The 25,175-nt window shown below is 44.5% G+C and overlaps 1 protein-coding gene across 3 annotated transcripts in view; it reads left to right on the top strand.

Moving 5' to 3' along the window:
- Positions 1-25,175, top strand: part of FAT2 (FAT atypical cadherin 2) — a 98,971-nt gene that overhangs the window by 43,792 nt on the left and 30,004 nt on the right. For all 3 annotated transcript variants that reach the window (XR_015167760.1, XM_086412513.1, XM_086412515.1), the window contains 9 exons: positions 996-5,054; positions 6,589-6,785; positions 9,149-9,302; positions 11,179-11,412; positions 13,962-14,345; positions 16,760-16,974; positions 17,911-18,048; positions 18,602-18,745; positions 22,891-23,088. Coding sequence is in view for 2 of the 3 variants with exons in the window: in XM_086412513.1 (XP_086268639.1) it covers positions 996-5,054; positions 6,589-6,785; positions 9,149-9,302; positions 11,179-11,412; positions 13,962-14,345; positions 16,760-16,974; positions 17,911-18,048; positions 18,602-18,745; positions 22,891-23,088 (5,723 nt within the window). In the remaining variant the exon portion in view is untranslated. The remainder of the gene's footprint in view (positions 1-995; positions 5,055-6,588; positions 6,786-9,148; positions 9,303-11,178; positions 11,413-13,961; positions 14,346-16,759; positions 16,975-17,910; positions 18,049-18,601; positions 18,746-22,890; positions 23,089-25,175) is intronic.

The following is a 25,175-nucleotide window of genomic DNA, read 5'->3' as shown; positions in this document are numbered from 1 at the left end:
TCAGAATTTTCCACAGTTTATTGTGATCCACACAGTCAAAGGCTTTGGCATAGTCAATAAAGCAGAAATAGATGTTTTTCTGGAACTCTCTTGCTTTTTCCATGATCCAGCGGATGTTGGCAATTTGATCTCTGGTTCCTCTGCCTTTTCTAAAACCAGCTGGAACATCAGGAAGTTCACGGTTCACGTATTGCTGAAGCCTGGCTTGGAGAATTTTGAGCATTACTTTACTAGCATGTGAGATGAATGCAATTGTGTGGTAGTTTGAGCATTCTTTGGCATTGCCTTTCTTTGGGATTGGAATGAAAACTGACCTTTTCCAGTCCTGTGGCCACTGCTGAGTTTTCCAAATTTGCCTAACCTTTAGGAAATCCAGGTGTGGTGGAAAGAGCATTTGACCAAGAGCCTCAAGAGCTGGGTGTGCTACCCAGTCCCTCCCAACTCAACCCCCGCCACTCACTCCCAATCCTGACAAAGGATCTCCCACAGTTGACTATACAGGGAATAGACAAGGCAGTTTTCCCAGTCTGTTTCAGTTTAGACATTTTATGATTCCATATTGAAAAATTTCAACTATTCAGTGTGTAACCAAAGCTGTTCAAAGTTATATAAAGAATGGTTTAAGATTCTATATAATGTAACTGAAGCTTTGCCTATAAAAGTCACCACTGAAATACAGAGAGGAGTATGCTTTTCCTACAAAGTTTAAATCTCCTTTCTTTCCTCCAAAACTCTACTATGGCTTTGGTTTGTAGCTTTAAGTTATGGCCCCAAAACCTTCCATTTATGGAGCACCTACTATGTGCACCAATTAAGAGATTTCATAAAGTACAGACCTACCCTACCTCTTGTAGCATAACTAAATCCATGGTGGCACAGGATGTGGGTTTTGCCCTGCCCAGCTTTTGTGTGATTGTCTTATACTGATCTAGAAAGCCTAGTTGGTACCTCTGAAGGATGTGGTAAACTTCAATTTCTCTTGTCTTTTTTTTTAGGGAACAGCGAAGGTTTCTTCAACATCAATGCCCTGCTAGGCATCATCACTCTAGCACAGAAACTTGATCAGGCAAATCATGCCCGGTATACTCTAACAGTGAAGGCAGAAGATCAAGGCTCCCCACAAGGGCATGACCTGGCTACAGTGATCATTCACGTCTACCCCTCCGACAGCAGTGCCCCCATCTTTTCAAGCTCTGAGTACTTTGTAGAGATCCCTGAATCAATCCCTGTGGGTTCCCCAATCCTCCTCATCTCAGCTACAAGCTTCTCAGAAGTTACCTATGAGTTAAGAGAGGGAAACAAGAATGGTGTATTCTCCATGAACTCATATTCTGGACTCATCTCCACTCAGAAGAAACTGGATCATGAGAAAATTTCATCTTACCAGCTGAAAATTCGAGGCAGCAATATGGCGGGCACATTTACTGATGTCATGGTTCTTGTTTACATCATTGATGAAAATGACAATGCTCCCGTGTTCTCAAAATCGACTTTTATGGGCCAAATTAGTGAAGCAGCTCCACTGAATAGCATGATCATGGATGAAAACAACAACCCCCTCGTGATCCGAGCCTCTGACAGTGACAAAGAAGCAAATTCCTTGTTGGTCTATAAAATTTTGGAACCAGAGACTCTGAAGTTTTTAAAAATCGATCCCAGCATGGGAACTCTAACCACCGTATTAGAGATGGATTATGAAAGCATGCCCTCTTTCCGATTTGACATCTATGTCCATGACCAAGGAAGCCCCATCTTATTTGCACCCAGGGTTGCCCAAGTCATAATCAACGTCAGAAATGTTAATGACTGTCCTCCCAGGTTCTTGGACCAGATATATGAAGTAGCAATAATGAAGCCAATCCACCGGGGTATGGAGCTCCTTATGGTGCAGGCCAGTGATGATGACTCAGAAGTCACTTATAGCATCAAAACTGGCAATGCTGACGAAGCTATTGCCATGCATCCCATTACTGGTCTCATATCTGTGTTGGATCCTACTCTCCTGGGACTCTCTCGGGAGCTTATCGTCAGAGCTTCTGATGGCCTGTATCAAGATACTGCACTAGTAAAGATTTCTTGGACACAAGCTCCTAACACAACCTTACAGTTTGACCGGGATGTCTACAGGGCAACAGTGAAGGAGAATTTACTGGAGAGAAAGGCATTGGTGATTCTTGGTGCCCAAGGCAATCATTTGAATGACACCTTGTCCTACTTCCTTTTGAATGGCACAGATATGTTTCACATGATAAAATCAGCAGGTGTGTTGCAGACGAGAGGTGTGGGGTTTGACAGAGAACAGCAGGACACTCATGAGGTGGCAGTGGAACTGAGGGACAATCGGACACCTCAGAGGGTGGCTCAGGCTCTGGTCCGAGTCTCTGTTGAGGATGTCAATGACAATAGCCCTGAATTTAAACATCTGCCCTACCACACAATCATCCAAGATGGCACAGAACCAGGAGATGTCCTCTTTCAGGTATCTGCCACTGACCAGGACTTGGGGGTGAATGGTGCTGTCACCTATGCATTTGCAGAAGATTATACATATTTTCGAATTGACCCCTATCTTGGGGACATATCATTAAGGAAACCCTTTGATTATCAGGCTCTGAATAAGTATCGCCTCAAAGTCATTGCTCAAGATGGAGGAACTCCATCCCTCCAGGCTGAGGAAGAGGTACTTGTCATTGTGAGAAATAAATCCAACCCACTGTTTCAGACACCTTACTACAAAGTCAGAGTGCCTGAAAATATCACACTCTATACCCCTATTCTCCACACCCAGGCCCGGAGTCCAGAAGGACTCCGACTCATCTACAACATTGTAGAAGAAGAGCCCTTGATGCTGTTCACCACTGACTTTAAGACTGGTGTCCTAACCGTGACGGGCCCTTTGGACTATGAGTCTAAGACCAAACACGTGTTCACAGTCAGAGCCACAGACACTGCTCTGGGATCATTTTCTGAAGCCACCGTGGAAGTCCTGGTGGAGGACGTGAATGATAATCCTCCCACTTTCTCTCAGTTGGTCTACACCACTTCAATCTCAGAAGGTTTGCCTGCTCAGACTCCTGTGATCCAACTGTTGGCTTCTGACCAGGATTCAGGGCAGAACCGTGATGTCTCTTACCAGATTGTAGAGGATGGCTCAGATGTTTCCAAGTTCTTCCAGATCAATGGGAGCACAGGGGAAATGTCCACAGTTCAAGAGCTGGACTATGAAGCCCAACAACATTTTCATGTGAAAGTCAGGGCCATGGATAGAGGAGATCCCCCACTCACTGGTGAAACCCTTGTCGTTGTCAATGTGTCTGACATCAATGACAACCCCCCAGAGTTCAGGCAACCTCAGTACGAAGCCAATGTTAGTGAGCTGGCAACCTGCGGACACCTGGTTCTCAAAGTTCAAGCTCTGGATCCTGACAGCAGGGACACCTCCCGCCTGGAGTACCTGATTCTTTCCGGCAATCAGGACAGGCACTTCTCCATTAACAGCTCATCAGGAATAATTTCTATGTACAACCTTTGCAAAAAGCACTTGGACTCTTCTTACAATTTGAGGGTAGGTGCTTCTGATGGGGTCTTCCGAGCAACTGTACCTGTGTATATCAACACTACAAATGCCAACAAGTACAGCCCAGAGTTCCAGCAGCATATTTATGAGGCAGAATTGGCTGAGAATGCAAAGGTGGGGACCAAGGTGATTGAGTTGTTAGCCATAGACAAAGACAGTGGTCCCTATGGCACTGTAGATTACACCATTATCAATAAACTAGCAGGCGAGAAGTTCTCCATAAACCCAAGTGGCCAGATTACCACACTGCAGAAACTAGACCGGGAAAATTCCACAGAAAGGGTCATTGCCATTAAGGTCATGGCTCAGGATGGAGGAGGACGCGTGGCCTTCTGCACTGTGAAGATCATCCTCACAGATGAAAATGACAACCCTCCACAGTTCAAAGCATCTGAGTACACTGTATCCATTCAGTCTAATGTCAGTAAGGACTCCCCAGTCATCCAGGTGCTAGCCTATGATGCAGATGAAGGCCGGAATGCAGACGTCACCTACTCAGTAGACTCGGTGGAGGACTTGGAAGAAGAAGTCATTGAAGTCAACCCAATTACTGGTGTTGTCAAGGTGAAAGAGAGCCTGGTGGGATTGGAAAATCGGGCCTTTGACTTAAAAATTAAAGCTCAGGATGGGGGCCCTCCTCACTGGAACTCTCTCATGCTGTTACGACTTCAGGTGGTTCCTAATGAAGTATCCTTGCCCCAGTTTTCTGAACCTCTATATACCTTTTCTGCATCAGAAGACCTTCCAGAGGGGTCTGAAATTGGTTCTGTTAAAGCAGTGGCAGGTCAAGATCCAGTCATCTATAGTCTTGTGCAGGGCACCACACCAGAGAGCAACAAGGATGGCATCTTCTCCTTGGACCAAAACACAGGGGTTCTAAAGGTGAGGAAGGCCATGGATTATGAGTCCACCAAATGGTACCAGATTGACTTGATGGCTCATTGCCCCCATAATGACACTTACTTAGGTTCCCTGGTCTCTGTCAACATCCAAGTGAAGGATGTCAATGACAATAGACCTATATTTGAGGCTGATCCATATAAGGCTGTTCTCACTGAGAATATGCCAGTGGGGACCTCAGTCATTCAAGTGACTGCCAATGATCAGGACACTGGGGATGATGGCCAGGTAAGCTACAGGTTGCCAGTGGGCCCTGGTAGCAATATCCATGAACTCTTTGCCATTGACAGTGAAACTGGCTGGATCACCACACTCCAGGAACTTGACTGTGAGACCAACCAGATTTACCACTTTTATGTAGTGGCCTATGACCATGGCCGGACCATCCAGCTATCTTCTCAGGTCCTGGTTGAAGTCTCCATTACAGATGAAAATGACAATGCCCCCAGATTTGCTTCAGAAGACTATAGAGGATCTGTGGTTGAGAACAGTGAGCCTGGTGAACCTGTGGCCACTCTTAAAACCCTGGATGCTGATATCGCTGAGCAGAACAGACAGGTCACCTGCTATATCACAGGTAAGGATACCTATCTTAGAGTGGGATGCATTGAAAAAAATTCCAGCAAGATGTTTCTTAAGACATGGGTTTAAGTCCTTGCTCTGCCACTTAACAGTGTGATCTTGAGCAAATCACTTAACTTTCCAGGACCTCAGTTGCTCCAGTTATAGACTTGGCATGGCTGTTTTGATTCATCTCAAGGGATGCTGACAGGATCTAACTTGGAAAAGCTTTGATAGCTCCCTATAAATTAGAAAGTGCTTTGTAAAGAGGATTTCTTATTACCTTAGCTCGAGTAGATAGAATGGAGATATTGTAACTGTTCTCAGTTAGCTTCTGGAAGATGGAGAGGGGATCAAGAGTTGTGTGGTCTATAGAAACTCTGTGAGGTGACTATCCTTGCAGAGTAGTACTCTGCCAAGGGCAAGTTGTGGATAGTAGAAAATGCTTCCTAGTCAATCATAGGACCTGAGTGTTAAGTGGGTTGGATATGATTCCAATCCAATCCTCTTCTTTCACACACACATGGGAGAACCAAAGCCCAGATAGGAGGATAAACTCAACCAAGGTCACACTCCAAGCTTGCATCGGGACTGGGATTAAAACCAGACCCTACAAACTGGTTTCCCCAGTAGATAACTACTGCAAACCTAAACAACTCCAATCTCTGTCCAGGGGTGAAACCAGCCAACTGGTGGCCAGAGAGTTTCTTTACTTCTCAGTGTCCCTTTCCCTGTGTCCCAGGTGCCTTGTCATCCCATTCCCATAGTCATGGTTTCTTCTGCTCTCACAGCTGCCTGGCAGAGAGTTAACAAGCATGACATTCCAACCAAGAATTATAGACTCCTGGAGACAGAGCCTGGATCAAAGTTGTTTGAAACATGGAGTCTTAGTGAAATATAATCTTATCATCTTATAATATCAGACTTTTAAAAACACAAAAATCTTAAACTCTCTGAATAATAACATAATAAATGTCACAGTACCATCAACTCCGGGAATAGCTGAATCTTGGAGCTCCAGAATCTTAGAATCTCGAAAATCCATCTCCCCTCTCAATGATGAATATCAAGAAAAGATGACTCAGAAGCAAATCTAATGAGCCATCTGAACTTCCAGTTAGCCTGTGTACTCAGTTGTAAAACAAAACCTCAGAGAGTTTAATGTTATTGATCACTTTCCAGCCCTCCACTATTGAACAGATATTGGATACTAGAAGGTTCTTATCTAGAATTGTTATCTGCTTCCCTTTAACTTCCTCCATTGTCTTCCAATGAACACCAAATAAGAAATGTGCCCCTTAGCCACACATTTTGGAGCAGTGTTTCTTGCAGTGATAATTCCATTTTATAGGAGACCTTTGAAGTTGAAAGAGGTTTCATAACACCAAATAACTGACTCATTGAAGAAATGTAGGTCCCTAGTTAAAGGAGGAAATTTTTGCCTTTCCCTGCAATCCTAAAAAAAAGTGTCAGGTGGACAGTCACCTATAGTACAAAGCCTGGTTTGTTCCTATGGCTTGGCTTCAGGAAACTCTGTCCCATATTTCTAGAGGGAGACCCCCTGGGCCAGTTTGGCATCAGCCAAGTTGGAGATGAGTGGAGAATTTTCTCAAGGAAGACCCTGGACCGTGAGCACACAGCCAAGTACTTGCTCCGAATCACAGCTTCTGATGGCAAGTTCCAGGCTTCAGTCCCAGTGGAGATCTTTGTCCTGGACATCAATGATAACAGCCCACAGTGCTCACAGGTGAGAGCCAAGTGAGGGTCGGGGAGGAGTGGAGATAAGGAAGCTGGAGCAAAGGGTAAGAGGAAGGAGAAGGATTCAGAGTACCATCTCTGAGGGGGGCCATCACTGACCAAACCTGCCCTTGCTTCTCCCCGGCCGGCGTCAGACTAGTGCCTGGGGCAGGGACCGTTCCAGGTAATTCCTTGCCCTTCCCAAAAGGATGTCATCAAGGTCTTTAGGATTCATGGTCCATAGCTCTCCCCACCCCCCTCCCCACACTCCCTAAAAAGATCCTTTTTTCTGTAAAACATATCCAGAAGTAACTTCATTCTCCAAACAGTCTGCTATGCTCAATGGAAAAGTCACTGTATCACTCAACTTGTTAGCATGGCTCATTGTTATCAAATATATCCAAAGAGACCTTCCCCCAGAGACACCCTGCACCGCTCACCATGTCTTTATGTGCATATCCCTACATCTGCATGCATTATACAGACCAACAGAAACCCTCCCCCAGGATACATGTATACATAAACATACAGACAGGGCAGCTACATTTTTGATAAGGGAGACTTTCCTAAGGACCTCATGTAATTAAACACTAAATTTCCCAAGGAAAATATTGAGTGGTGTGTGTGTGTGTGCGCACACACACACATACATCAGGAGAGAAATTGCATTCTTAGAGGACATAAATCAATAACCATTGTCATGTAGCTTTGCTTTTAAACATATTTTTTAAAACACAATAAATAATTTTTAATTTGGGGGGGTTGCATTACTTCAAGGTTTGCAAATAAAGTTAAACTATTAATATTAAATTTTTATGACATCAAGTTAGCATAATTCAAGTGTATAAAAAATCCAGTTCTTCAGTATATATACATATAAGTGCACACTTATATGTAGGTACTCACACACATACACGTAGTTGAAAGATTATAACTCTATAAATATGTATTTACATATATACATACACACAAAGATACACATAAGCATGCATGCATGCATGAAGTCGCTCAGTCGTGTCCAGCTCTTTGCAACCCCATGGACTGTAGCCTACCGGGCTCCTCCGTCCATGGAATTTTCCAGGCAAGAGAATTGCAGTGGGTTGCCATTTCCTCCTCCAGGGGATCTTCCCGACCCAGGGATTGAACTCAGGTCTCCCGCATTGCAGGCAGATGCTTTACCATCTGAGCCACCAAATAACATTCATCCATAATATACCCATTCATACAGGTAAATGTACATCTCTAACTCACACAAACATATAAGCATGTGCATATGTGTATACTTCAGTTCTTCATACTTTATTTGTATACATATATATGGACACATACCTTGGGATACACAAAAATCATATATCCTATCACCTTTCCTTCCTCTGTTTTCTATGCTCCAATCTCATAGAAGCATAGTAGAAAAAGAGAACCTGGATTATCAAGTGGGGTGCATGGAAAATGTCTCTGCAGGATCTAAGATGAGCACCTTTTGGATGGTTTCAGAAGGGCAACCTTTTGGGGAGAACAGTGGCCATACTTTCTTTCTCTTTTGCTTCAGCATCCTTCTAACCAGCCTATATCCTCCTCATGCTGAGGGAGTCTGGGGCCAAGCTCATCTTAGCCTTCTCAGAGGTGATCAAGAGCATAACCAGAGCCAGGGGAAAGAGTCTGCGGGGGCATCTCCACACAGCCTGCAAGGCACAAAACCTCCACCCAGAGCATATATGGGGGTCTGTGCTAACCCACACTCAGCAATGGGGGGGGACAAGTTTGCTTGGAAACTGTGTCCAGCGCCAGCAGCTGGAGAAACATTGGGTTCTCAGGGAACTCCAGCCTCTCCCCTGTGCTACACACTTCAAAATGTGGCCCTTATGGAGTAAGAGACTGTGGCAGGTCCTGGTGGCTCAGATGGTCAAGAATCTGTCATCAATGCGGGAGACCTGGGTTCAATCCCTGGGTTGTAAAGATCCACTGAAGAAGATCCCCTGGATATCCTCCAGTATTCTTGCCTGGAGAATCCCATGGACAGAGGAGCCTGGTGGGCTATAGTCCATGGGGTCACAGAGTCAGACATGACTTAACGGCTTTTCACTTTCACTTCTAGCCTTGAGTGTGAGCTTTCAGATGGTGGAAATTCTCTCTCATTCTCTGCTTTTCTGACTAGGTCTCCCATCATCTTTCTCCTTGTTTTTCATCTCCATCTTCCCTGCATGTTCTATCTTATTCTACCTCCTCTCTCCCTCTCTCTGCTTCTCTCCCCTCCCCCACTTCCATCTCTGCTCTCTCGTCTCTCTCTCTCTGCTTCTATCTTGTCCTGTTACTCTCTCTCTAGATCTTAGCATATCTCCCACAATCTCCCTCTTCTTTGTCTTTCAATTTCAGCTTCTCTACACTGGCAAAGTCAGTGAAGATGTACCTCCAGAACACTTCATTTTGAAGGTTTCTGCAACAGACTTGGACTCTGACACCAATGCTCAGATCACATATTCTCTGCATGGCCCTGGGGCGGATGAATTTAAGCTGGATCCTCACACAGGTAGGTTTCCTGAGCTGCAGGATCAAGCCAAGAACTGATACACTGAATAACCAGTACCCAGTACCCAGGCTCCTTAGAGAAGAAACAAGAATTCACTTATCTATCCATCCATCCATCCACTCAGCAAACATATATTGGCACTATGTGCCAAGCATTCACTAGATGCTGGGGACAAAAATTGATAAGACAAGATCGAGGTCTTCACAGTCTAGTGGGAAAGGTATTGAGTTAGTGGTTTGACATGTGCTGAGTTAAGAAAAATTCAGGATGTTAGGTGAGGTCTCACAGCAGAACTTAAGTTTGGAAGTGGGGTTAAGTAAAATTTCTTTGAGGAAATAGCCAGGGGGTAAGGGAGTGGTAAGGTTGGACATTCAAGGTACAAAGAGATTTCATACGAGGACTTTGTTTTGGGAAAGAACATGCACAGGTAAGGGCCTAGAAGGCCAAAACTGGTGCACAGAAGGGGAGGGGAGAAGGAGGGCAAAGGATGAGGCCCCCTGGGGCACAAGAGCCAAGTGCTTACCTACAGAGCCATTAAAGGGTTCAAGTAGGTAAAAAGTCATGATCAAAGACATGATCTCAAGGTTGTATGCTGCAGATTGAGATAAAACCCCAGGTGCTGTTGTAAGGATCCCAATAAACTATATAGAAATACAAGCCCAAGTCTGGCACATAATAATAATTCAGCTGCTGACACTTGGAACCAGTAGCTCAAAGGATACTATGGAGGTTGCTGAGCAGGGAGGTGGCAGGTGAGAGTGAGTACTTCAAGAAGCTGCACTGCCCTTTCTGACCCCAGCACAGGCATGCTGAGTCACCCAAGTAGGTGACCTAACCTCTCTCTACTGCTCTTTGTCCAGATGAAGGATGATTAGCAGGCTCCTAAAAAAAATTCAATAGTTTATCTGAGTAAGGAAATAATATGTGCTCATTATTCAAAATGGGGTTCCCTTGTGGCTCAGTTGGTAAAGAATCTGCCTGCAATGTGGGAGACCTGGGTTAAATACCTAGGTTGGGAAGATCCCTTGAAGAAGGGAAAGGCTACCCACTCCAGTATTCTGGCCTGGAGAATTCCATGGACTGTATAGTCCATGGGGTTGCAAAGAGTCGGACACGACTGAGCAACTTTCACTTACTCATTGTTCAAAAATGCAAACCATGTAGGTGTGTATTAGGCAGACATTGGAAAATCTTCATGATAACCAGCCTCTTAACGAAAGATAAGCACTCTTGGCATATGTTCTATCAGACTGGTTTTCCATGCGTGCCACAATCTCTGTATAGCATGCTATTTTGTGACTTCCTTTTTCTTAAAGCAATATTTTGGAGCTATCAACAAGGCAGTACATAAAGTTCTGCCATAATCACTTTTCCCATTGCAAAATATTTTACTGTATGGCTAAATGATAACGTATTTAACTAGTACCTTTTTGAAAGACACAGGATATTTTCAGTATATTGCTATTTATAAAGAATGCTGCAGAGAATATCTCTACATGTATATTTTCTCCTTGGGTTGATTATTCTATGGGATATAGTCCTAGAAGTGAAACTGTAGGCCAAAGCATAAACACATTTTATGTGGTGTTAGAAACTGTCTAACTGGCATTTTAAAATGTTGTACCTCTTTGTAGCTTGTTGGTGTGAATTTTAAGTTGGGGATGCAGTGGTGGAATGTGACTAGGAAAGCAAGCAGGTGTGGAAAGATACAGACTCGGCCTCTTTCCTAACCATCTGTACACCGGACCCCTATTCTCTGTGACAGCACAATGAGGCGGGGGGCAGTGCTGAGGTTATCTCATATAAACATCAGGAATGTACATGCTAGGATCATGGCCTCCAGAGAAAGATCACTTTCTGTCCTTTCTCCTGCCAGGGGATCTGACCACACTCACAGCCTTAGACCGAGAGAAGAAGGATGTGTACAGCCTTGTTGCCAAGGCAACTGATGGAGGCGGCCAATCATGCCAGGCAGATGTGACCCTTCATGTGGAGGACGTGAATGACAATGCCCCCCGGTTCTTCCCCAGCCACTCTGCTGTGGCAGTCTTCGACAACACCACGGTGAAGACCCCTGTGGCGGTAGTATTGGCCCGGGACCCTGACCAAGGTGAGAAAGACAAGGATTAGAGGCCATTTGCTTACAGGGTCACCTTAGGCGAGGTTTTGGCTCTCTCTCTGTTGTTCTGGAACTGCAAGGACTGTCGCTTCTGAGCCTACAGACAGTTACAAGTAGAAAATGTCCATAAACTGCATACCTAAGTGCTAGAGGACCAAAGATTTTGGCCGTTTCAAGACTGATGTGGGGCATTTCAGCCTCATTGCTTCTCCCTGCCTCTTAGACTTAGAGCACTTTCAATCCTATCATTTAAGCTCCAGGATATTTTGAATACAATACACCAGTCAGAATTATTTGACTCTGATTAATTGGCCACAAGAAAGAAACCTAGGGCACAAACTCCATTTAGTCTACTAAATTCTTGGATCAATTTTCTAGGCAATGAAGTGGAATAGTTTACATTTTATTTTTACGTTTTAATATTTTACATTTTAATTTTAATGACATGGTTTTCATTAGGATTCTTTTCCTTTTACTATTTACAAGGCAAATTGGTTTCATCCAGGAGTATTCATTTCATATTGTACCATTAAAAGATTCTGACATCATGAAGTTTTTCACTGTGGCAATCTCTATGTCTATAGATGTATGTGTATATATATATGTTTATATATATATATGCACATATACAATTATAAAATTTAATTCAAGAAAATTGGACAATTTTGCTATAGGTAAAAAATACTCTCAGGATCAAAGTAGCCAGAGGAACAATGATGAAGATGATGGTAGTGATAATACTCTGATTCATGAGACACGAACAGAGTAAATTTACAACTTCTTAGAGGAAGGGAGTTTTGGCTTGGCATTGAGGGAGGTGAGAGATTTTGGAGGAACACAGGGGTTCCAGGGAGGGCAAATAGTCAGTGCAAAGGCATAATATCTAAGGCCCTGCAATGCCCAATTAGGTGAGAGATTTTGGAGGAACACAGGGGTTCCAGGGAAGGCAAATAGTCAGTGCAAAGGCCTGATATCTAAGACCCTGCAATGCCCAATTAGCCAGGGCTTGCACACCTCCAGGAACAGGAAGCTCCCAACTTTCCAGGCAGCCCTTCCTTCCTCAGATAATTATTAAGTGTTAGCATTTTGGAGCAGATACCTGTCAATCATGGTCCTGCCATCTGCAGCCACACAGGTGTCCTAGACCTTCCAAGACTGGGACGTGCTAACTGTCAGCTCCAGCCTCAAGGTTCCCTTTTTGGATGAAAGAGCCCTAGCTTCTTCACTCTTGAGTTTCCAACCCTACCTCCCTTCTAGGATTCATCCTCTGGCCTTGTACCAGTTAACAATTAACCCTTGAAAACTGTTATTATTATTTTAACCCAAATATTCCACCTCAATATTTCATATGTAGCCTGAGCAGTACTTCTCTCTCGAGAAAAAAATACACATATGGAAGAATGTGCATGGTATGCACACTTAGTTCATGTAAATTCAACAAAAGCGTTGTGTCCCCACGTGTGTGTGGGATTCAGTCTCTATAGGCTCAAGGCCTGTGCTCCTCCCATTGGGTGAGGCTCTCATGGCTGAGCACTAATGTTGGCCTTCTTCAGACCCTATGGGCCCTGCCTGAGCCAACTGCTTCATCTGGTCCACAATCAAAGGAAATAACGGCCTCTGAGACAAAGCTCGAAAAACACTATGTGCTTTGATTTACTGAGAACTTTCCATGGGTGTATATTTTATTTTCTGGTTTTTGTTTTCTTTTTATTTTGACATAATTATAGACACACAGGAAGTTGCACAAATAGTACTGAGAAGCCTATGCATCCTTCACTCAGCTTTCCCCAAAGGCAGCAATCTGTAGTATGACATTAAAACCAGGAAACTGGTCATGGGACATTACCAACAGAAGAAAAAGAAAGAAAGTGAAGTTGCTCAGTCGTGTCCGACTGTCTGCAACTCCATGTAGCCTGCCAGGCTCCTCCATCCATGGGATTTTCCAGGCAAGAATACTGGAGTAGGTTGCCATTGCCTTCTCCAGGGAATCTTCCTGACCCAGGGATTGAACCTGGGTCTCCCTCACTGCAGGCAGACTCTTTACCATCTGAGCCACCGGGGACAGTACTGATAATTAGACTCCGAACTTATTCAAATTTCACAGTTTCCATATGCACTTATTTGAATATGTACATGTGTGCCCTTCTATTCTATATTTTCCCATGTATAGACTCATGCAACCACCACCACAATCAAGAATTGTTCTATCACAACCAAAGAACTTGTTATGAGTGGTTTCAATCTTGTAAAATTTTCATTTTATGAGCTGACATTGGACCCTAACCTCCACATAAACAGCTTCAGATATCCTTAAGGGTTTGCAGAATAACCCTCCCCTTCACAAGAACCTTCTATGAGGTCTTGAACCCCACCCTCCTCAAGAAACCCCCCATGAGAGGGTCTCACTGCTAACAGCCTAAGCATGTTAGCCTTTATAGGGACCCTGTCTTCCAGACCCTCCTCTGTCTGAAAGTTTTGCAGCAGGCAGGGCCCAGGGGAGGTCCCTCTGTATGAATAATGCACTCTGTCTCCCTCCCCAGGCACCAATGCCCAGGTGGTTTATTCTCTCACGGACTCTGCTGAAGGCCACTTTTCCATCGAGGCCACCACGGGTGTGATCCGGCTGGAGAAGCCGCTGCAGGTCAGGCCACAGGCAGCGCTGGAGCTCACCGTCCGTGCCTCTGACCTGGGTACCCCGATACCGCTCTCCACGCTGGGCACCGTCACGGTCTCTGTGGTGGGGCTGGAGGACTACCTGCCTGTGTTTCTGAGCACCGAGCACAGCGTGCAGGTGCCAGAGGATGCCCAGCGCGGCACAGAGGTGCTGCGGCTGGCCACCCTCACTCGCCCGGGTGCCGAGAAGACTGGCTACCGCGTGGTCAGTGGGAATGAGCAGGGGAGGTTCCGCCTGGATGCCCGCACAGGTGAGACAGCGCCGGGAGGCAGCTCCACCCCTACCCTAAACACACACACACACACACACACACACACACACACACACAGTCTGACTCACATACCACAGCCCCTCCCTGGCATCTTTCAGCCCCTTTTTCACTCTGGATCTCTTTAGATACCAAGTCCCTTCTTGCACCCTGGGCCCCGCTTACATGGAAACACTCCTCCTTGCATTATGTCCCCACCAAGGACTCTGTGTTGAGGACCCCCTCCTCCCACTTTGCAACTTCACAGTCCCAGCTCACATCCAGCCCCAGGATGCTGAGGCTACCCTCCATCCTTGGCTGCCAAGGCATAAAGCACCTGCTAGAATTTGGGGCTTGAGCAGCCCAAGGCAAGGCTGCCTGCTTCCCTCCTAAAGCCATCCACAAACATCCCGTCTCCCTTGAATTTTCCCTTAGTCTCATAAAGATAGACATCTAGGAAAACTGCTCTCTTCTATCCTCCTATCCATGAAAGAATCTAAGTCAGACTCACAGCATCCCATGGAAGGGCCTCAGAAGCTGCTCAGGTCAGACCAGGCCCCACGTGGATCCCTCCCCACCTCTGCAATGGTGTGCTCTACCTCCTAAAGCAACCGCCTGTTGAGCAGTAATTTTTGCTCAGTTTTTATTATGGGGACTTTAAACATGTTTTTAAAAATAGAGGAAACAGTATATGGACCCCATGTTCCCATCATCCAGCTTCAGTAATTATCAACATTCGTCTTGTCTAGTTTCATCCTTAACCCTCACATCCACCCATTGCTGAGTTATTTTAAAGCAAATCCCAGGGACTTCCCTGGTGGTCCAGTGGCCAATGCTCTGCACTCGCAGTGCAGGGGGCCGGGGTTCAATCCCTGGTCAGGGAACTAGACCTCATATGCTGCAGCTAAGAGCCTGCACGTCTCAATAAAGACCGAAGATCCCGTGTACCACAACCAAGACCCAGTGCAGCCAAATAAATAAGTAACAGGATTAAGATTCAGTTAAAAAAAAAAAAAAAAGCAAACCCCGGACATGATATTGTGTGGTTTGTAAATACTTTAGTGTGTATCTCTAAGTGATAAGAATTTCTTGTATAGGCACAGCCATAATATCATTATCACACCCAAAAGATAATAATTCCTTAATATAGTTTCCAGACAACTTTTCAGACTATATCTCAAATGACTTTTTGAAGTTGGTTTGTTTGTCAACAGCCTCAAAAGTCCACATATTGCATTTCATTGATAGAAACTATATAACGTCCCTTTGGATCTCTAACATTTTCCTCTCCCTCTTTATTTCCCACTTATTTGTTTATTTAATGAAATAAAATAAATATTTTATTTATTTTAATGAAAAATTTGGGTCATGTGTGAGGCAAGATTTTCTAATATTTTGGATTGGCTAGTTGTACCTTTATGATGTCATATAATATATCCCCCTAGCCCCTAAGCTTATTATAAATGACATTTGAATCAAAGACCTTGATCACGTTCAAGCTCAATATTTTGCCAACAGTGCTTCATAGATGATGCTGGGCTCTGCTTTGCACCACATTAGGAGGCATGTAATGGTTTATTGGTTCTTTTTCCTGAGGTTAAGATTGATGGTGGGCTCAGAGGCTGTCAGTATGATCTATTTATTACAGAGTTCCTCATATAGCTATTCCTTCAACAGAGGTTTTAACAGCCTTTAGTGATTATTTCCTAGGTACATTATTTCTTTAGGGGCTGCAAAATGGTGGCTTTTTCTAGTCCTATCATTCTTCATTCATTTACTAACTGGAATCATTTTATAAAGAAGAGTTTTCTACCTTTAACTATTCAGTTATAGAGGAATAGCAGGATAAATCCTTATTCTTTTATTTTCCAGTTTTCATAATAATAACTCTCTGCCCTAACAATTTGTTGAACAATGCTGGGTGGTATAAAACTCTATAACGTAAGTTCTGTCATTTACTAGGTGACTGTAGCACCTAGTAAATGGGTGCCTTGGGCAGGTCACTTAGCTTTTGGGCACATCAGCTGACTTACCTAGAAAATGGGAATCACACCTTGTTCTTGTTCTAAGGGTTATTATAGCTCCATATGACACAGAGTTAACATTATAGATTTAAACAAAATCTCAATGAAATAGTACATAAATAAATGAGGGCAAAGCTTCTGCTGAGATGGTAATAAGGAAAATGAGAGGAGATGGAAGAGGAGAAAGGAGACTATAGGGGAGGGAAAATAGAGAGAGATGATGGAGGAGATGATGGAGATGATGCAGGAGATGACAGAGCAGATGAGGCAGGAAATCAGTCTCTCCCAACACAGCTGAGCTGCCTCTCCTGGCATTTAGCTCAAGACCCCCTCAGCACTCTGCCTTTGTGGTCCCACCTGCCTCAATGCTCCCATCACCTCTTGTTTCTTCAGGGATCCTGTACGTCAACAAGAGCCTGGACTTTGAGACCAGCCCCAAGTACTTCCTGTCCGTCGAGTGCAGCCGGAAGGGCTCTTCCTCCCTCAGTGACATGACCACTATCGTGGTCAACATCACTGATATCAATGAACATCGGCCCAGATTCCCCCAGCACCTGTACAGCACAAGGGTCTTAGAGAATGCCATCGTGGGGGATGTTGTGCTGACAGTAAGAATCTGTGATTTTGCCCTGTGTGTGTGTGTGTTGGGGGGAGATGGACTCTGGGGCGGGTTCTTATCTCCCCTTCCTTTAGTCAACTATGAGCATAGATTATTTTATCAATTAATACACTATAGACTTGACTGACGTGTAGCCACTCAACCAAGCTCTCTCTTGACAAAATGTCTCAGAGCCATGTTTGATAAGATCTAGATCAGAGGCCCCAGAGGACACAGGGGGCACAGAGGGTCAGTCTGGGAAGGGAGGAATGGGGGGGACACCAAAGAACACCTCTTTGCATTTAAATATGTAATTGCTCCCCATTTCATGCAGTGAAAGTGAACTCTGCATGCCCATATTCGAGGTTTTCATCTCCTTTCACGTGCACCCTATGCTCCAATCACACAGAAGGAGATGCCTTTCCTCAAATATCCTCTGGACTTTCATATCCCTGGGCTCATATTGTTTCCTCTGCCTGGAATGCTGACTCCACTCCCAGAAGCCTTCCTTATCCTTCAAGGCTTTGCAAATCCTTGTCTAACCTCCCCAGGTGAAATTTATAGCCATAAAACTGATCATTCTTTGCTCCAAATTAGACTTGACCATAAAATTAGACATTAAGCTTCCTGAGGGCTTGCTCATTTTGGCATATTCCTCAACTCCTAGCACAGGACCTTCATACCCTGTCAGTTATGAATGAATGAGTAAATGAAGGAATGAAGGAATGGATAGATAAATGAATGAACCATGACATGCTGACATCCTTACCAGGATGTAAATGAAGATATTCTCTGGGAAAGGATGACTGTGGTCTAGGGACTGCCAGCCCAAGGACAATCTGTGGGGCAGGAACATATTTGTGCCCCCTACACTCCTAGGGGCCAAGATTTCCTTTCTGGTCTCTCTTGCCCCTCCATTCACAATCATCACCTGCCCCCACTGCAGGTGTCAGCAACTGATGAAGATGGACCTGTAAATAGTGCCATCACTTACAGCCTCATAGGAGGGAACCAGCTTGGGCACTTTGCCATCCATCCCAAGAAAGGAGAGCTACAGGTGGCCAAGGCCCTGGACTGGGAACAGGTGAGTCACATGGGAGGGACCCATTCTGAGATCATCAGAGCAGAATATAGCCCTGCTGAAGGTCCAGAGGGTGAACTGTGGTCAGCACCCCAGCCTGATGCTTCTCCTGACCTGCCCTCAGTGTCCCCCATTCCTTTTCTCTGTGGAGACTCTAGGCATGTAAAGCCAGAGGCAGGAGAGGGGCTGAGTAACTTTTAACTCAGGCCAACTTCTCACTTTACTGAGCACCTGCTCTGTGCCAGGGACTTTGCTATGTGATTTTCATACAGTATGCCATTTGGTCCTTAAAGTAATCCTAGGATGTGGTTCCTGATATCACCCACACACAAGTCAGTCACTCTGCCAAGGTCTCATAGCTAGTAAATAGTTAAACTGGAAGTCAAATTTACTTCTGCCTGACACCAGAACTTGAGCCCTAAAATGCTATGGGACAGCAATGGGGACAGGCAAAAGGGAGTGTCTCCATCTTATTTTACCAAAAACATTAATCATGAATCAGGGGGGCAGAACTGAGGACCCTGTTGCTAATTCTCCCCTGGGCCTCTTGCTGTAGACTTCTAGCTATTCCCTGAAGCTCCGAGCCACAGACAGTGGGCAGCCCGCACTCTATGAGGACACAGACATCGCTATCCAAGTGGTTGATGTCAATGACAACCCACCAAGATTCTTTCAGCTCAACTACAGCACCTCTGTCCAGGTATGCTCAACCTTCCAAAATCATCCCAAAGTCATCATCTTCCCTCCATTTTCTTCCTAGTGGAGGGTGCTCACCACTGGTATCAGTCCACCCAAACAGTGACTGTGACCTTGCATTGATATCCCAAATGGCAACACAGCCTGCTGAAGGGGATTATGGATTATACAATTAAAAATTATCAAGCATTCTGCTAGGTTCTTCTGCATCCATTATCTCATAGGGGACTCACACAGTCATATGGAAGTAGATAGTACTCATTTTACAGAATTTTTAAATGGAGGTACAGAAACATGCCATAGTCAAAAATGTGGCAAATTTGGGATTTGAACTCAAAGACTTTCCAGATCCCAAGCTATTTCCGCTATACTAATGGTTTATAAACTGGATTTGGAGAAGGCCTTGGGATTCTGTGGGGAATTGTGATCACACAGAGAGAGGTAAGGAAGTGGGTAGGAGCACAAAATTCTGAGTCCCATATCCATCAGCCAGGGTCACCTGTTTTGGAAATTATGAGTATGAGTTACAAGGCTTTGGCTGCTAATAACAGATCACTTGACTAAAAGTTCATTAAACAATAAGGCCTTATTAATCCTATAGCAAAAGTTCTGATAGTGGGAAAACCAATTCCAGAATTGTTTATTTCAGCAGAAAAAAAAAATGATATCACAATTTTGGATTACTTTCTTCAAAATTCACTCACCTTCTTCCTTATGGTTATAAAATGGCTGCTGTAGCTCCAGCATCACATCCTTGCCTAACCTTCTTCAAAGGTGAACAGGAGGAGACTTCTTTTGCTGAATCTGTTTCTATCAAAAGAACCCTCACCTGTCAGACTTCTCCAATGGTCAGAACTGGATTATATGATCACCCTTAAATTAAAAAAAAAAAACTGGCATCAGAACAGATCAGATCAATCACTCAGTCGTGTCCAACTCTTTGTGACCCCATGAATCGCAGCACGCCAGGCCTCCCTGTCCATCACCAACTCCCGGAGTTCACCCAGACTCACGTCCATCGAGTCAGTGATGCCATCCAGCCATCTCATCCTCTGTTGTCCCCTTCTCCTCTTGCCCCCAATCCCTCCCAGCATCAGAGTCTTTTCCAATGAATCAACTCTTCGCATGAGGTGGCCAAAGTACTGGAGTTTCAGCTTTAGCATCATTCCTTCCAAAGAAATCCCATGGCTGATCTTCAGAATGGACTGGTTGGATCTCCTTGCAGTCCAAGGGACTCTCAAGAGTCTTCTCCAACACCACAGTTCAAAAGCATCAATTCTTCAGCACTCAGCCTTCTTCACAGTCCAACTCTCACATCCATACATGACCACAGGAAAAACCATAGCCTTGACTAGATGGACCTGTTGTGGCAAAGTAATGTCTCTGCTTTTTAATATGCTATCTAGGTTGGTCATAACTTTCCTTCCAAGGAGTAAGCGTCTTTTAATTTCATGGCTGCAGTCACCATCTGCAGTGATTTTGGAGCCCAGAAAAATAAAGTCTGACACTGTTTCCCCATCTATTTCCCATGAAGTGATGGGACTGGATGCCATGATCTTCGTTTTCTGAATGTTGAGCTTTAAGCCAACTTTTTCACTTTCCACTTTCACTTTCATCAAGAGGCTTTTTAGTTCCTCTTCACTTTCTGCCATAAGGGTGATGTCATCTGCATATCTGAGGTTATTGATATTTCTCCCGGCAATCTTGATTCCAGCTTGTGTTTCTTCCAGTCCAGCGTTTCTCATGACGTACTCTGCATATAAGTTAAATAAACAGGGTGACAATATACAGCCTTGACGTACTCCTTTTCCTATTTGGAACCAGTCTGTTGTTCCATGTCCAGTTCTAACTGTTGCTTCCTGACCTGCATACAGATTTCTCAAGAGTCAGATCAGGTGGTCTGGTATTCCCATCTCTTTCAGAATTTTCCACAGTTTATTGTGATCCACACAGTCAAAGGCTTTGGCATAGTCAATAAAGCAGAAATAGATGTTTTTCTGGAACTCTCTTGCTTTTTCCATGATCCAGCAGATGTTGGCAATTTGATCTCTGGTTCCTCTGCCTTTTCTAGAACCAGCTTGAACATCAGGAAGTTCACGGTTCACATATTGCTGAAGCCTGGCTTGGAGAATTTTGAGCATTACTTTACTAGCATGTGAGATGAGTGCAATTGTGTGGTAGTTTGAGCATTCTTTGGCATTGCCTTTCTTTGGGATTGGAATGAAAACTGACCTTTTCCAGTCCTGTGGCTACTGCTGAGTTTTCCAAATTTGCTGGCATATTGAATGCAGCACTTTCACAGCATCATCTTTCAGGATTTGAAATAGCTCAACTGGAATTCCATCACCTCCACTAGCTTTGTTAGTAGTGATGCCTTCCAAGGCCCACCTGACTTCACATTCCAGGATGTCTGGCTCTAGGTCAGTGATCACCCATCATGATTATCTGGGTCATGAAGATCTTTTTTGTACAGTTCTTCTGTGTATTCTCGCCATCTCTTCTTAATATCTTCTGCTTCTGTTGCTGCTGCTGCTACAACAGCAACAGTCAGACACAGAGTCGTGTCTGACTCTGTGCAACCCCATAGACGGCAGCCAACCAGGCTCCCCCATCCCTGGGATTCTCCAGGCAAGAACACTGGAGTGGGTTGCCATTTCCTTCTCCAATGCATAAAAGTGAAAAGTGAAAGTGAGGTCACTCAGTCGTGTCCGACTCTTTGCGACTCCATGGACTGCAGCCTACCAGGCTCCTCCATCCATGGGATTTTCCAGGCAAGAGTACTGGAGTGGGGTGCCACATCCATACCATTTCTGTCCTTTATCGAGCCCATCTTTGCATGAAATGTTCCTTTGGTATCTCTGATTTTCTTGAAGAGATCTCTAGTCTTTCCCATTCTGTTGTTTTCTTCTATTTCTTTGCATTGATCGCCAAAGAAGGCTTTCTTATCTCTTTTTGCTATTCTTTGGAACTCTGCATTCAGATGTTTATATCTTTTCTTTTCTCCTTTGCTTTTCGCTTCTCTTCTTTTCACAGCTATTTGTAAGGCCTCCCCAGACAGCCATTTTGCTTTTTTGCATTTCTTTTCCATGGGGATGGTCTTGATCCCTGTCTCCTGTACAATGTCACAAACCTCATTCCATCAGGCACTCTATCTATCCATAGATCTGATAGATAGAGTGCCTGATGAACTATGTAAAAACTGGCATAGGAAATCAGATTATTACAACTGACTTAAACCAATCATAGTCTGTCTCTTCTTAGGAGGAGCACTTCTTTGCTGAGGGTATTGCTCTACCTGAATAAAAGCAGGATTTTATAAGAAAGGGCAGACTACCTGTTAACTATGAAACTATGACTTTCTGCTCATGAGATTGTGTTTTTAGATAAGGTTTTTGATGCTAAAAAGACAGTTAACAATCACTGTAAATATTACAGCATGCTGAATTCCTGTGTTACAGAACAAAGACTGAAACAGGGACTTCCCTGGTGGGCCAGTGGCTAAGACTCTATGCTTATAATGCAGGGAGCTCAGGTTTGAGCCCTGGTCCGGGAACTAGATCCTGCATGCTGCAACTAAAGATCCTGTGTGTTGCAATGAAGAATGAAGATCCCACATGCCGCCAAGAACTGGCGCAGCCAAATAAATATTAAAAAAAAAAAAACTTAAACAATATCCAGGGGATCCATTCTTCTCAGTTGAATTACTAATTGTCTTTGAATTTTTCTCATTGGATGTGTGTTCCATTGGTCATCTAATCATGAAACCATCTCTAGGTTTTCAACTGATCCTGTGAATCACGAAATTCCCATGTGGATCTCAGGCACTAATTTTATATACATGAATTATCAGTTATGTGACATGGACAAGTCACCTCTCTATAGGATAAAGGGACTCTAGAGACCCTTCCAGCCCCAATGGCCTTTGTTTCTAAAACCTAGGACTTCCCTCCGGAAGCTCTAGTCTAGATTAAAAAGGCAACCACTAATTAACAGACAGGCAGAATGAATGAATGACAGTTCAAGATGTAGGCATGACCTGGGAGCAGCCAGAGCACTGAGGACTCATCCTAGAGAAGGGAATCCAGAAAAGATGTGAGAAGAAGGACCGGGACTCACTTTGCTCTTTGATTTTGTCACTCTTGTTCTCAGGAAAATGCCCCCATTGGCAGCAAAGTCTTGCAACTGATTCTGAGTGACCCAGACTCCCCAGAGAATGGTCCTCCCTTCTCCTTCCGAATCACCAAGGGGAATGATGGCTTTGCCTTCCGAGTGACCCCAGATGGATGGTTGGTGACTACTGCAGGACTGAGCAAGAGAGTCCAGGAATGGTATAAGCTTCAGATTGAGGTGAGAGCAGTGGGGGCCACTGGTGGGGGCCACTGGTGGTGACCATGGGGGCAAAAAATGTGCTGGCAGTGCTACTAGATAGCTAGCAGGAAGCTGTTGTATAGTGCAGGGAGCTCAGCTTGGTGCTGTGTGATGATGTAGACTGGTAGGATAGGGGTGGGGGTGGGATGGGAGGTTTAAGAGAGAACCATATACCCCTGGCCGATTCATGTTGATATATGGCAGAAACCAACACAATAATGTAAAGCAATTGTCCTCCAATTAAAAATTAATAAACTCAAATTAAAATAAAGAGGGAGGGGGTATGTGTATATATATAGCCATTTATATATGTTGATATATATACACACAGATAGCTGGTTCACTTCGCTATACAGCAGAAACTAACACAACATTGCAAAGCGATTATACTCCAATAAAAAATAATAAATGAATAAAAGCACCATCAGTGCTTCTCTTATTAGGAAATGTACAGAGCCCTTACTATGTGCCAGGCACTGGGCTAAGTGCTTCACGTGCATCATTGCACTAAATCTCCACACCATGCATTAGGGTGAGTGCAGTTGTCACTCCCACTTTCCTGATGTGGTAACTGAGGCACACAGAGATTAAGCGACTGGCTTAAAATGATACTGTTAATAAGTGGTAGAGCTGGGCTGCTCCAAATTCCAGCACTCTAACTCCAAGCTCTTCATCCCTGCCGTGCTCTCAGAACAGAAACACCCTCACCCTCAATCTAATTCCTCAAGTCTGGCCAGAATAGCTCTTTGAACCTCAAGTCTTGTTAAAGACCTACCTCTGAGCATTGGTGTTCAGTTTATCCAGTGTCACAGCAAGCCAAAATGCTGAGATGATGAAGTCTGCGGTGAAGAGAGGGTTTATTAGCAAGGCAGCCAGGCAAGGTGATAGGATAACAAGTCTCAGAACCACCTCCTGGAAGGCAAGGGGCTCTGGGTGTTTATGGATAAAGAGCAAAGGGCCAGGGCAGTCTGAGGCCTGGGGAGCAAAGGGAGCACAGTGAAATGTGATTGGAAAAAGGTGCAGTAGTCATTGTTCTAACGCAGGTGTTCCTAAGCTACAGGCCTCTGCATGTCCAGAAATGGAGGCACTTTGCACTACCTGAGGGGGGAGTTTTCTGCCCTCTGACATCAAGGTCACCAAGCAGAACTTGGGCATGCTCTGTTGAAGGGCTGGTGGTCCTACCCAGTCTGAACCAGTTCTATTCCCACTAGGCACAGCTGACTCCCCAAGTCCTGGAAAATAACGCAGGCAACTATCTTACTGTTTAGGTTATATGCAGATGCAAGTCTTAAAGTGACCTTGACTAGTGAAGGCAGGGGAAGTGGATTTGACTAATGATTATCCATGGTTTCAGTGCCAGGGTCCAATGAGAGAACATATATACATGTACAGTGATATACGCAGTGATATTATCATGGGTTGTAGGAAAACTGCCCAAGAAAAAGCAGCCAAAATGCTGATGAAACATGCCAATGCTCATTCAGTTCAGTTCAGTTCAGTCGCTCAGTCGTGTCCGACTCTTTGCGATCCCATGAATCACAGCACGTCAGGCCTCCCTGTCTATCACCAACACCTGGAGTTCACCCAGACTCACATCCATCGAGTCAGTGATGCCATCCAGCCATCTCATCCTCTGTCATCCCCTTCTCCTCTTGCCCCCAATCCCTCCCAGCATCAGAGTCTTTTCCAATGAATCAACTCTTCGCATGAGGTGGCCAAAGTACTGGAGTTTCAGCTTTAGCATCATTCCTTCCAAAGAAATCCCACGGCTGATCTCCTTCAGAATGGACTGGTTGGATCTCCTTGCAGTCCAAGGGACTCTCAAGAGTCTTCTCCAACACCACAGTTCAAAAGCATCAATTCTTCGGCGCTTAGCCTTCTTCACAGTCCAACTCTCACATCCATACATGACCACAGGAAAAACCATAGCCTTGACTGGATAAACCTTTGTTGGCAAAGTAATGTCTCTGCTTTGCAATATGCTATCTAGGTTGGTCATAACTTTCCTTCCAAGGAGTAAGCGTCTTTTAATTTCATGGCTGCAGTCACCATCTGCAGTGATTTTG

This window comes from Bos grunniens, chromosome 7, assembly GCF_055505025.1.
Source record: "Bos grunniens cultivar Pamir isolate PY7600 chromosome 7, Bosgru_T2T1.0, whole genome shotgun sequence".
Classification (NCBI taxonomy): domain Eukaryota; kingdom Metazoa; phylum Chordata; class Mammalia; order Artiodactyla; family Bovidae; genus Bos; species Bos grunniens.
This window is presented reverse-complemented; position numbering and strand designations above follow the sequence as displayed.